At 42.5% G+C, this 13,031-nt stretch overlaps 1 protein-coding gene across 2 annotated transcripts; it reads left to right on the top strand.

Annotated features, from left to right (window-relative positions):
• Window positions 1–2,424: 2,424 nt before the first annotated feature.
• Window positions 2,425–13,031, top strand: USP18 (ubiquitin specific peptidase 18). 2 transcript variants are annotated; one of them, XM_026867926.1, is made up of 10 exons: window positions 2,425–2,616; window positions 3,713–3,809; window positions 4,348–4,493; window positions 6,399–6,478; window positions 7,290–7,436; window positions 8,306–8,401; window positions 9,420–9,590; window positions 10,525–10,656; window positions 11,664–11,713; window positions 12,239–13,031. In XM_026867926.1, exons 1-10 carry the CDS (start codon window positions 2,448–2,450, stop codon window positions 12,285–12,287), a joined length of 1,137 nt encoding a protein of 378 aa, XP_026723727.1. In that variant the 5' UTR covers window positions 2,425–2,447; the 3' UTR covers window positions 12,288–13,031. The 2 variants fall into 2 exon arrangements, with proteins under 2 accessions (XP_026723727.1, XP_026723726.1); XM_026867925.1 differs by having other exon boundaries at window positions 2,429–2,616; window positions 3,683–3,809.

The raw sequence follows: 13,031 nt of genomic DNA, 5'->3' as shown, positions 1-13,031 counted from the left end.
CCTCCCACCCCAGCACCACCCCCCTGGCTGCCTGCTCCTCGAGGTACCCCTGAGGGGAAGGGCTGACAAGGGGAAGAGGTGGGGGGTCCTCCTTAGGCAGAGGGGGGTCTCGAGGGCTGTGGTACGGGGGTGTGAAGGGACTCTTGGGGGTTTGTCGTGAGAGTGTCTTGGGAGGGCAGTTAGGCTGTGGAGCTGGCCAAGGTGAAAGGAGGGTTGCTGGGCTGGCTGAGGGAGGGTGAGAAAGAGGACTAGATGGTTAGGGTACGAGAGGGTATCACTGCTGTCTTTTCTCTGCCTCGCGCTAGCGTGGTCACTTGGCTCGGCCAAGCCATGTGCGTTGAGGGAGCGGTGCTGAGTCCTACCCCTGACCTGCAAAGGAAACTGAAAAGCAACCCTGCTCCTCCAGTGAGAAAGGAGAAGTCAGGAGCAAGAGGAGAGCCTGCTCCTCAATTCTTGTGCTCACTCACCATTTTTTTTTTTATACATTTGTTCAGGGAAAGGAAGGTCATGTGCAAATCTTAGTAATGCCATACTTCTGATAACCAAAATGAGGCAGTTCCCTGCAAGGGTTGGGAAGTTTGTTCATGTCCCCGCTCCTGCACTGGGGGTTCTGCTGGTAGTGCCTGGGGGAGAGTTTCATCAAACCAAAGACCCAAATCCTCCCATCTGTATCCCCCTGCACCTTCCTGCCCTGATATCTTTCAGCCTATTTCTCAAGTCAGCCAAAGCCTTTTAGCCCTGAGCTTGCTCTTTCATCCCATCCTTAATCCTATCCCTCCTGCCAAAAGCTGTGTCTTGCAAGTTCACCCCTTCCCCAGTATATCCCTGTTGTTCACCTACCTCTGTTTTGCCTATCCCCCTCCTTTCTGTCTCCTTCAGCATCCTCAGGAGCTGTGTACATTACTTACCTTCTGTCTGAACTACAGCAACTAAACCCAGTGACTCCTGTACAAGAAAAAGATGGGCTCCAGCTCCAGCTGGGATTTCAGAAACCTGAATGCCTTATTAAATCATTTCCAGGGAAAGAGGCAGTTTTGTGAAAGAAGAAATCTAATCAAATTTCTCTTTTCCTGTGCAGCTGTTCTAATCAGTGGTTTTGGAAATAAAAAGCAATATTCTTGAATCTATGAGTTTATTTTTTTCCCTGAATAAAACTTCAGCAAATTCGACTATGTTTAGTGAAACTGATGTATGACACTTAGAGTTCAAAAGTAATCTTCAGAAGTGAAGAATCGAAAGTACAATTGGGAAAACGTATACTTAAGCTTAAAAGTAACAGTTGGGGGAGAAAAAATAATTTCCCGTTTCCCTGCCTTAATCTTCAGAAACTTTAATATTTAACATTATTAGGCACAGTTAACCTGAAAAATAACTTGCTTTTAAAGCAAAGGTTTTCTTTTTGTGGAAGGTGAAACCAGGATTTTTTTCTTATTTCCCTTTCTTGGTAGCTTTCTTTCATTCTTTCAGCACCTGTCCTCAGGTTCATTTTACATGCTATATAATATTTGTAAAATAATAATTTCTGAGCATTTTTTTTTGTTTTGTTCCCCCCTGTGAATGCTTCCTTAAGCATATCCTTTTCTTTCTGATTCTGCCTCCTCGTTGGAGGTGTGCTTTTAAAAAGTTTCATTTTTGTGTAACTGCATTTTAATATTTATTACGTTATTTTGCTTGTGTATTTTTCATTTGCTTTAGTTAGGTGGTTTTTTAAAACTTACCTAAAGACCTAGTAGCTGAGTCATAAGAGACTATCAGATTAATGGTCTGTTCATACTGCCTTGAAAATCAAGGCATTATAATGGTTTTCTTGCTTAAACAGTTACTTTTTCCTGTGATCACTTGAAGGAGCATACAAAGAAACTGCTGTTTAGGTGCTTACATGTGTTTAAAAGTCATAGTCCAAAGTGCCCCAATAGAGCTGTGACTAATGCGCTTAAAAACAATGTGGGGAGCCCAGCACAGAAAACAAACATATGCTTATAAGCTCAAAAAGCTAGAGGAGGCGAAATTTGCCCTTTTGAATACTTGGGTGACAAATTGTTACTTTTACTAAACAGAGGAGTTTTGCAACATCGTCATTTGGACAATATTAATCATATTATTTATCTTGTCTTCTTGAACAGGGATATTTGGAGTTCCTTGGCTAGGTGGAGCTGTTTCTGTGGAACTGAAGGTTCATTTATTTATTTAGCCACAAAAGGAAGACAGGATGTGCAATTGCCATCAAGCTGCATGTCTTGTTACCTTGCCAGTAGCCTGCACACCTACAATACCTGTGTTAATTCAGATATACCAAATGTTGTTGCAGTAATCTAATTGTATTGACATTCCAGCTTTTTATAATGAAAATGCCAAATACAAAGACAAATCCTGTGTTTCTGGGTGCTCGCCCTCTTTCTGATCTTTGTGTTTCTCTGCAGTCCTTCTGTCTTTGTACAATATTGTTGATGGGACAAAGAAGTGGACATCAAAAAAGAAGCAAGAAACTAGAGCTGCCACTAAGCAAGACCATGATGACAGAAGCAGGAATACAAAGTAATAAAGAGGAAGCCAAAGAGCCAAAGGCCGAAGAGCAGAGGCTAACATCAGTCTTTGGTGTGGCAGACTTAAAAAATGGTAATGCTTTGTCTATTCTTCACTCTCATATCTTCCATTTCTAATGCCTGCTGTTCCGTTCTCTGTCCTTTGGCTTTGTTTTCTCCTATTCTTTACCTTTTCACTGAGGAATATACAGATGATTCTCATTTTGCTCTGTCAAGTAAGCATTTTGATTTTTTGGGAAGGTATTACATGAGGATCTCAGATCTTTTTCCTATTTTAAGTCCTCAAATTGTCCATTGCAGCCAAAAAGGTCTAGATGCTGGCCCTGTCTCTTTCCAAACACAGACAGCATTGCTTCTGGATTTGCTAAACCATGAACTAGGCCCTAGTTATTTTGCTGCATCACTAGATTGGCCTCTCAAAAGCTGTGATTGATATTTCAGATGTATATACTGTTCTATTACAGCTATAGCCTTCCCTTAACCACCAACTGTATGCATTTCAGAGTTGTTCTGAATTTCTGTTCCATGTCCTCTCTCCCTTTGGTGATGACTCCAGAAGAAAAAATTCTAATTTCTGACCATGGTTACTTATACTGCTTTGGAGCACAGAATACGTCATCTTCTGTGAACAGCTGTGACTTGCTTTTTCCACTCCTCTCAGGCTAGTTTCTTTCTTTGAAATCATAACAAAGAATACCAGAGGTAGGCTGAGGGGGAAACTTGAAGGCTGTATGGTGGACAGTTAGCATGTGGTCCCACATGTAGCTCTTAGTTTTGTTATTAGGCCTAGCTGTGTAAAAGCCTGAATGAAAATCCTCATACAGGCAGCCTTTGACTTTTTTGATTGATTTTTGATTTTTTTTTTTTTTTGTCATTTTATGTTTAGGTGTGCAATGTGAGGACTGAAAATAGAGGAACTGGGAGACATTTAAGTATCATAATGCAGGCTTACTTGGATTTTTCCTGTCAGTTGCCAAACAAAAATAAATGTTATCTGTTTGATCAACATAAGAATAGATTGAAGGCTTTGTCAAGTCTGAACCAGATGCTGAGTCTGTACACTGAATGGCTGAATGTATGCAAGAGGAGTTTGCCACTTTCAAATAATTTTCACTTTCTTCACTTGTACCTATCTCCAGGCCTCACTTCCTCTTTTTCTGTGCCTACAGAAGCTATTGGACTGTACAACATTGGACAGAGCTGCTGTCTGAACTCTGTGCTCCAAGTGTTCCTCATGAATACACACTTCACAGGGATACTTCGAAGGTACCACCTGTTTGAATTAACCTGAGATAGATACATCCATTGTTGCTCTGTTGTCTCCCCTCCTTTTTTTTATGGGATGTACATTTGAAGGCTTGGATCATCAAAGTGCTAGCAAGGTGCTTTCAGTTCACTCAGCAACATCTCTGCCTTGTTCTGTCTGTCATATATAGGCTAGGGCCTGCAAATGTAGAAGTTGCAGTGTTCTGACTTGTTTGTCATTTCTGATTCATGTGCTGTTTGCACACCAGTAAGCTGCAGTCTTGAACTGAGTCTTTATGACTTGTATCTCTCTTTTCCATAGCAGGATATGATTTTATTCCAGGTATACTCATAGGCCATTATAACTAAAGGATGTGTCATGTATAACCATATCCACTATTAATTTTGTAACTTTAAGCATATAAGTATAATCATATTGTGATCCACAGCCTCTGGCCCCTGACTGTCCTGGTTAGCACCTGATAGAGTTAGTGTTGTTGCAGGTATCAACTACCTAGTGCTGCTTGGTTACCATTCATGTTGCTTCTTCTCTTTATAGGATCACAGTGCCACCAAGTCCTGTACAGAAGAGGAAGGATGTCCCATACCAAATGCTCCTGCTGTTGGAGGCAATGCAGTGTGGCAAGCAGAAAGCTGTTTCTCCCACAGCCCTCGCTTTCTGTCTTTCAGAATACAGAGTGAAATGTAAGCAGCACTGCCTCATGCCCACTTCTGTCTGCAGACCAGGGATGTTAATTATCAAGCACTAACAAGCAGTGCAGAATCTGATATCTCATTCAGAGATTCAGAAATGGGAGGAGTTAGGTATACGATGACGTAGTGCTCTTTATAGCTGCCTCCCAGTTGTGAATTAGATGCTGTGTCTTAATTGTGAAGAGGGGAAGGAAAGCTCCTTCCAGATATCCTTGCTGATGTCCAAAGGGTGTGAAGATTATCAGGCTACTACAGGACTCAGCTACTGATACTGGCCGGAGGGAAAGGGCTATGCAGGGCGGGGGGGGACAGTTTATAGCTTGATATGTCTTGCTGTGCTGGCATGGTAATAGTGAAACAGCTGCTATTATTACAGGGAAGGGATTGTATGAAAAAGATATTGAGTTCACCCAGATCCTCAAGGATAGAAACAATATCCTTCCTGTTCCTTGTTATAAGGGCAGAGAGAAGAAATTGATGGCTTAACCTCCCATGTGGGCAGGATCCCAAAGGAGAGAGACTGTTAAATTCATGGTGACTAGTAACAATGGGATGCTGAGGGTCTGTTTATATATACAAATACACAGGGTATATCCAAATGCCCTGATCTTTCCCATATAGAAACCCAAACAGGACAGCACTGAAGGGGTCAGATGGTAGCCAGCCCAGACCTGTATTAAGGAGGAACATGAGATAACACGAATATTTCTGCTTGCATCATATTTCTCTCTGAGACTGAATGGCTCTGCATTCTGCCTTCTCCCAGTTAGAGAGATGCCCAAAGAGAGTTTGTAAAGCCTCACAGTCTCCTACCTTGTCCTTCTGCTTTAAAATTCAGTTGTGGTTCATGAAGTCCTATATCCCAGCAAGTGGTGCTTTACCTGGATCAGAGATGTGCTGTAAGACATGAGGAAAGGTGTATTTTCTGAGCTTCATTTAGTCAGGGATGTCTGTAATCTTACTAGAACCTAGCTGAAGTCAGTATGTGTGGACTTGCAGGGCAAGTTGAAAGCACTTCCACCTCAGGGTGTTGGATTGTTCCACAGAATTTGTTTGACCTATGATCAAGCATAGAGGTAGTCCAGAAATACCAAGATTTTGCAAACATATGTGTAGTTTTTGCCCAGTTCCTAAATCTTGAGTTCATCATGGGCTGATAACTTAGATTCTTTGCGTTCAAGGATGTGTATTTTTCCCCCTACCCACCAAGTTCAATCTTGAAGCAATTCTCTGCTGAGCCATTCTAAGCAAGCTGTGCATTGAGCTGTGTCCCACCATCTTAGGTTTCTTAATATGCCAGTTTAGCCAGAGTAGAAAGCCAAAGTGTAATGTTACATCATCCTTGGCTTCCTATGCTGAAACTGCCTGCTTTTTCCCTGGGTAGGGATCAAGGGGTTTATACCATTCTGTGGATGAGACATATGGATAGGCCTCCCTATCATTTTTATCTCGTAAGTGTTATAGCCTTAGAGAGGGGGTGAGGTAGACAAGTCTATGGAGTAACAAAGGTGGACAAGAGAACAGATTTCTCTCTGTATTGTTTCTAAGGAGGACTCAAATAAATGCATCCCTCAACTCAATGAGATGTCCAAGCCCTATCATCCGGTAGGTATTGAGTAGCCTCTTGGCCCTGCATCTGGTGACAAGAACATGATTTTTGCACTGTGTTGTACAGTGGGGTGGTCAAGCCCTCCTGTCTTTTCCCACTGCCTGCTCAGGTCACACAGAGACGTTGCAGCTCATGTCCAGTCTAAGCTCTGTTCCTGGCAGAGGGTGGCAAAGGAACAGGAGACTGGATCTGATGGGGGACAATAAATTTCTCTTTGCCATCTGTGGGAAATCTGTGCCTGGTGCTGTTCATAATACTGATTAAGGTTGTGTTTTCTGTTTGTCCAGTGTTTGTGCAGCATGATGCTTCTCAGCTCTTTCTGACTCTCTGGAACTTGATAAAGAGGCAGATGAAAAAGCCAGAGCTGGTAAGGATGGTCACTGAAATGAACACCAGGTCATTTGGCCCTTGTCATGTGTGGTTTCCTCTGCTTCTTTAAGAAGAATCTCATTCACTGACAATTGTCCTAAATTAAATTCTTAGAATTATCCTGTGTTTGGATCTCTCCTCGCATCTTTCAACCTGCATCTGAGAGAGAGTCTTCATTTCATAGGCTTCAACATTTTGAATCACAATTAACTTTTGTTCCTCTTTTAGGGCATGCCAGGGTCTCCATTCTAATGGGAGAGCTGATTAATAGCAAGAATATTGATCTTTTTGCAACACTGAATTAAGTTATCTTGCATTTCCTTTTTTCCCAAATTTCTGTAAACTTTTATTGGTGTGTCTTGACACAGCTATTCCATTCTTTGAAGTCAGCCATATGCCTTTTATTATAATTAGTCACTGTTAGCATGCTATGTATATGACAGTTTCTCCCAGAAGAGCTGTGTCAGGTAAAAGTGACTCTTCCTCAACCCACTGTCATAGTTTTCTTCATAGGCTCTTGTTGCAGTTCCAAACAAAACAGTAAAATTCTGTGTCAAAGCATTTAACTGTCTGATCTTGTTATAGGCTGTGTCTTTCTGCTCTGCTAGGGGAAGAGGTGAAAGAGTTGTTCTCCTTTAAATAGTGGGAAGTGTCCCATCCACATAAGTCATTGTCAGATGTGGGTTCAAGCCTTGAGGCAGTAACACTGTGTGAAGTAACTGTCCACATGAGCTTTCCCCACCCACAGAGTGAAATACCTCAGCTGTGTTATTCATAAACCTTGTTTTGGCCTTTTTTTACCCTTCCAGGTTGAAGAGCTGGGTGATTTGTACACTATCTGTGTACAGGAGCATCTGGCCTGTCAGAAATGCTCTTTTGAAACAAAGAGGAACAGCAGCATGTTAACCCTTCCACTCCCGATGTTGGATTCCAATTCTCACATGCTGAAGACTCTGGTAAGTACAGGTGCAGCACTGTTTCGTTAGGAAGAAGGTTCCCCTCTGATCACTGCAGGACCCTTCTCCATGCAGCACTGGTGTCTCCTGAGACTCGTAGAATCTCTGCAAGAATCTCTGCAGGGTGTTTGGGACTTTGACGTGATCTTTTCTCATTCACATTTCTTCTTTGTTTTGAGGGGCTCTAAATTTCTCAAAAGTTTGTTTGACTTAAGTGATGTAAAATAAAGTCCTTGCATCTCCTTTCTGAAAAGTGTTTTGACTAAACTCTGCAAGACTCAAAGATTTATACTACATAGTGATGTGTACCTGTGAGACCTTAGATACCACAGTGAGATGCCCTAGATAACTTGTAATCCCTGGCCAGACACTGTACGTTTGCCCAGTGCGGTGTTCTTTTACTGTTAAATCAGTACTGCTCTTTGATAGCCAGATACAGGAGTGATGGTGGCTGTGTAGGTGCTGCCACAAATAGACAGTGGATTTTTCAGGTTACAGTGGACCATTGGATCACATTTATTCTCTGATCACTTTATACTGTTTCAGCCTTGAGAAACCTATTTCAAAACCTCTAAAGCTTTGAAGTAGGTATAAAAGACACTTATACATCAATATCTTTTTTTGTGGAAACCGTGGTACTCTAGTTTTTCCAACTAATGCAATCACAGCAGCAGCTAGGAAAATGGGGTACCTTTTTTAGGCTGCTAGGCAATCTTTTGTCCTTTGAATAAAATATGCCTTCTGTTTGCTGTTTTCTATTTGCCTTCTATTTGCTGCCGGTTTTGCTGTTTGTTTGTACCCTGTGAAACTAGCAGAAATAGAAATCCATCTTGAAGGAATTCAGTTGAAAGAACTCTCTGTCTTCATAGGAGGACTGTCTGCAATACTTTTTCCTTCCAGAAGAGTTGACTGATCACAACATGTGTTTCTGTGAACAGTGTGGAAGGAAAACACCTTTTTTGCAGGTAATGAGAGAATTATTTCCTCAAATGTCTTTTATACCCAGAACTCCCTTTAGGACTGGGCAGGGTGGGGAAAGGACTCAACCATATGAGTTTTAGAGGAGATCAGCAACCCAAAGATTTGTCAGCAAAGCAATGTCAAATAGGTATAAACCACATTAATCTTTCCTGTAGGAAATTCCCTACTGTAGATGCAGTTTTAGCAACAAAAGAATGTTTTCATGGGTTTTAGTGTAAGTTACCAAGGGGTGCAACATTCTGTACTAGTGGAAAAGCTGCTGTTGGTGTATGATGTGCTTCCACTGTGGGGCTTTACACTGCTGCGTAGCTCCAGGGGTAGACAAGAATATGTTACTGGAGCTGTGCATACACATAAAATTAGGATAATGTGGGGTGATTTTCTTTCTTCCCTGCTCTCCACTGGGCTCCCCATTTTTTACAGTATTTCTCTCTGTCAGCTGATGCATTAGCTGTTTTGTGAAGAGGCAAGTGCATGTGAAGAGACTGCCTCAGCTCAAGGCTTGGGGGGGACTTTCCACAAGATTTTCACCATTGGACCACCTCAAAGGCCACAGTGCATCCATGTGTTTTGGTGGCAGCCATGGCAGCAGCAGTAGCATCAAAAGGCAGTATTGGAAGGAATAAGCATCAGCTTGGCGTCCTCCACAGACCTCTGGTGGCCACATGTCACAAGGAAGTTGGCTTGCCTCTCCTCACCTACCTAGTGCTAGCAACCTACAGTTAAGAAAGCAGATGAAAAATGAAGCAGCCCTTGAGACACCCAAGGCTGGGTGCTGATCATGCTGAAGTTGAAAAACTTGATTATCACAGCTCTGTTATGTGTGTGTGTGTCTCTCGTGTGGTGGATGAGCTACAAAGGTTTGGCATCTGCTGTCTGGTGGAACTGTCAATCATTTGACTGTTTTCCATGCTACATTCACTAGGTGGCAATGGCTGTTTCTACCCCACCTCCCCAGGGTTTGTTCCTTAGTTCTGAAGGGTATTATTTATTGCTTTGCAGAGCATGAAGCTAGTCCATCTGCCACAGACTCTGACCATACACCTAAAGCGCTTCTGCTTCAAAAAATCAGCCTGTATTCACAAGCTTAGTCACTATCTGCCATTCCCACAAGACCTTGATTTCAGTGCAGTCCTGACAGAAAATCAGTGCCAAGCAGATGACAGTGAAAAGGTGAGATGCTCTTAATGCCCTGTTTAAAAAGGGCAGATTTTCTTCTCCTCTCTGCTCAAAGCTCATAAAAATTTAAGAGATCACACCAGTACTCGCCTCAGTTCAAAGCACCTGTCTTAAAAACCTATGTCTCGGTCTTTACCTGTGCCTGGTGTTGTCTCACATCCTATGCTTTTAACTGATTCAGGCATTATTCAACTTCCTGTGCTCAGATTAAATCACCAAGGGCACCAGAACTGGAGCTTTCTGCCATAAGGTCAAAACCCAGGCTTTACAAAAAACCCCACCCAAACCCTTTTTTTCTGAGAGTGTTTAGCATAACTTCTTTCTTCCATTTCTAAATATACTAAAGAAAAGATGAAAACACAGTTCGTTTGGGTGATGAAATCCAGACATTGTAAACAGTGGTGTCTCAGAGGCAATTTTTGTCCTGTGGTTCAGCCTTTGGGGCAAGATGGCCTTGGTGAGGCGCAGACCTACTGCTTTGCAATCATCACTTGTCTGAGATGGGAACTCCATCCCTGGGAGTTTCCCATGCAGTGGTGTTTGTCACAGAGTTGAGGTTAGCAGGGAGACAACAGCTTTGCTAGGCAGATGAGAGTGATTTGCCACACTGTGCATCTGTTCCCCTTACTGAGAAATAATAAGGAAAAGTGTGGCAATACAAAAACCTTGCTGGTACAATGTTGACTGCAATGTAGCTCCTTGCTGCCCCTTTACTGTCCTACTGCCTTTTTCACATTCCTGTGATCGCCAGGGAGGCTGCCAGCCCATAGCTGTCAGGCTGAAAAAGGCAGGATTCTCAAGGCCAATCTAATCTTTCTCCTTTTTCATTACAAAACACACATTCTTGCTGTTCTGGCTGCTGCTTCTCTTCAGCCTATGGCAAATGAGAATTGCTATGCTGAACATTACTCTTTGTGGTTCTTCACAGGCTGCCTGGCAGTATGAGCTTTTTGCTGTTGTAGCTCATTCAGGATCAGCTAATTGTGGACACTACTGTGCCTATATTCGAAGTCTCACAGAATGTAAATGGTATTGCTTCAATGATTCTGAGGTCTGCCAGGTGAGGAGACAAATCCACATTTCTTTTGTAGCTTCCTCGACACTCCTCCAGATCTCATTCCATCTGACTGACTGCTGATTAAAGAGGGCCAGGAAAGAAAACTGAAGCTGCAGAGCTTTGTGCACCTCATTCCTCTGCTACAGCTTACTCTGAGCTGAAGGCAAAGCAGCTCTAGCTTCTGTACCAAACAAGGTCTCAGGTTCTGGTTTGCGATTTTCAGAAGCAGCCATTCTCTGTATACCTTATGTTACTTTATGTACTCTAGATCTGTTTAATGTATTGTCATGGTTTGATGCTTGCTTACCCTTCTGCCCACCTAAGGGATGGGGGAGAATTGGAGGGATGAAGGGAGACTAGTAGGTTGAGACAAAAACCAGTTTATTAATTGTAATAAAATAATAACAATAATAGAAAGTACAGATGGGTAATGCACAGTGTGATTGCCCGCCACCTGCTGACTGATACCCAGCCTGTTCCTGGCTAGCGATCCTGAAAAGAACAAGGTCCTGCAATTGCAATCCTGGAAGCGAGAGAGAACCCCCTCCTTCCCAGTCAACCCTCCTTTATATACTGAGCATGTTGTTACATGATACAAAATATTCTGTTGGCTAATTTGGATCTGGTGCTCTGGCTGTGCCCCCTCCTGGTTTCTTGTACACCTGAGCATGGATAGGACACGGGGAGTTGGAGAGACCTTGATCTCTTAGCCACAACCGTAAACATCAGTGTAGCATCAGCGTTCTTCTCACTGAATCCAAAACATAGCACTATTCTAGCTACTGAGAAGAAAAATTAACTGTATCCCAGCTGAAACCAGGACATGTATGTGTTCATAAGAGGCAAAGGAACTCTTTTTCCTTGAAGGGTAAAAGTGATAAACCAATTTATTAAAAAGTGTTTAGTTCCTAATACCACTTACCTCTCATATGAGAATTGCTGTGCTGGTATCACAGTATGTCCATCTCTTAGTTTTTACCAGCCTCCTCTTGTGTGTTTTTCTTCTCTAGGTATCGTGGGATGATGTTAAATGCACCTATGGACATTCCAACCTCCACTGGTAAGCAGACATATCTCTGTTTTTACATAATACTGCTCTGAAGTTTGGAATGAGGGTAGCAAAGAGAAGGAAAACAAACGTTTTGAACTGTATATTGCTTGGGATGTACTGGGTGTGCAGGAGAGTAGAAAGGCATCCTTGTATACTGGTCACTCTGATGTGACTGTATGTGACTATACCAGGAGCCTGCAGGATTACTGAGTAGTCAGTCACAAATGGGACTTCAGGAGTGGTCATGTTACTTATGATTGCCACTTGGACTCTATATCCTGACTGACGTTAGATGTGTCAGTCACGATTCCTCCATGATTTTCTTTGATGTATCATAAAATGAACTGTGGAGAGAAATAATCCCTCCTGTAAGCTATAGCGCTGTCAGCTTTGTATGCTGCCTTAGGAATACTGGAGAGGGCCAGTTCAGTTGACCTAAACATCAAAAAGCTGAACAGGAGCAAACCTGAGAGGTTACTTGCCACCTAGATCTTCAAAAATACATTTTGTTTTGCTTTTTCTTTGCTTCCACAGGGGAGAAACAGCCTATCTCTTGATTTACATGAAGAAACATCCTCAGTAGCCTTATCCAGGAGTGTCAGAATGTCTTGGGAAGCTGTGTGTTAGTGGAGCTCAGCACCTCTGTGCCAGTGTGGACATGTACAAATGTTCCACAAGAAAGACATTCTGCACTCAATCAGTGACCTCTACCTTCACATTTACTTCTGAAAAAAGTGCAGAAGAGACTCAGCTAGAGAAAGGATCTAAGAACTGTTGCACCTAGAAATGTTTTCTTTCATATATTTTTATATTTATGTGATTCTATATATTAATTTCCCCTTAAGAGATAGTGAAGTTCTCATCTCTGTTGACTTGCCAGTTGCTTTAATGCTGAGGCCTAGATTCTAGTATAGGGGAAGCGTTTGGCCTGAAAGTCTTGAGAAACAGCTGGAACAATGACCAGAACCCTTATGATACATGCATCAGTGATGTTTACTCCTTAAAACCTCCCTGAAAATTAATCACTGCAGGGGTTGAGATATGTTTGAAAGTTGGTGTCAGCATAAAGAGGTGTTTCTAAATCGGGAGCTATTGTAGTTCTTACTTACAAGGCGGGTTTGTATATATTTATGCAGATGATTATTGTTTTAGCATGTTTATCGGGCATTTATTGCATTTTCTTTCCTGTATAGATGTGGTGGGTTGACCATGGCAGGATGCCAGGTGCCCACTAAACCTGCTCTATCACTCCCCTCAGCTGGACAGGGCTGCAGGGCACAGCCTGCCTCACCATGGGCTTCACCAGAGGCTGCAGGGGACTCTCTCC

Source organism: Athene cunicularia (genome assembly GCF_003259725.1).
Source record: "Athene cunicularia isolate RWA chromosome 1 unlocalized genomic scaffold, athCun1 chr1_part2, whole genome shotgun sequence".
In the NCBI taxonomy this organism is placed as follows: Eukaryota; Metazoa; Chordata; class Aves; order Strigiformes; family Strigidae; genus Athene; species Athene cunicularia.
Note: the sequence above shows the minus strand (reverse complement) of the source record. Positions and strands in the feature narration are given on the sequence as shown.

What these genes read in the sequence shown, in the direction of transcription:
- USP18 (XM_026867925.1), top strand. Translation starts at nt 2,448, where the DNA reads ATGGGACAAAGAAGTGGACATCAAAAAAGAAGCAAGAAACTAGAGCTG. An exon ending in TTCACAGGGATACTTCGAAG is followed by an intron (nt 3,810 to 4,347) that starts GTACCACCTGTT and finishes TTCTCTTTATAG; the next exon opens with GATCACAGTGCCACCAAGTC. An exon ending in ATGATTCTGAGGTCTGCCAG is followed by an intron (nt 10,657 to 11,663) that starts GTGAGGAGACAA and finishes TTTCTTCTCTAG; the next exon opens with GTATCGTGGGATGATGTTAA.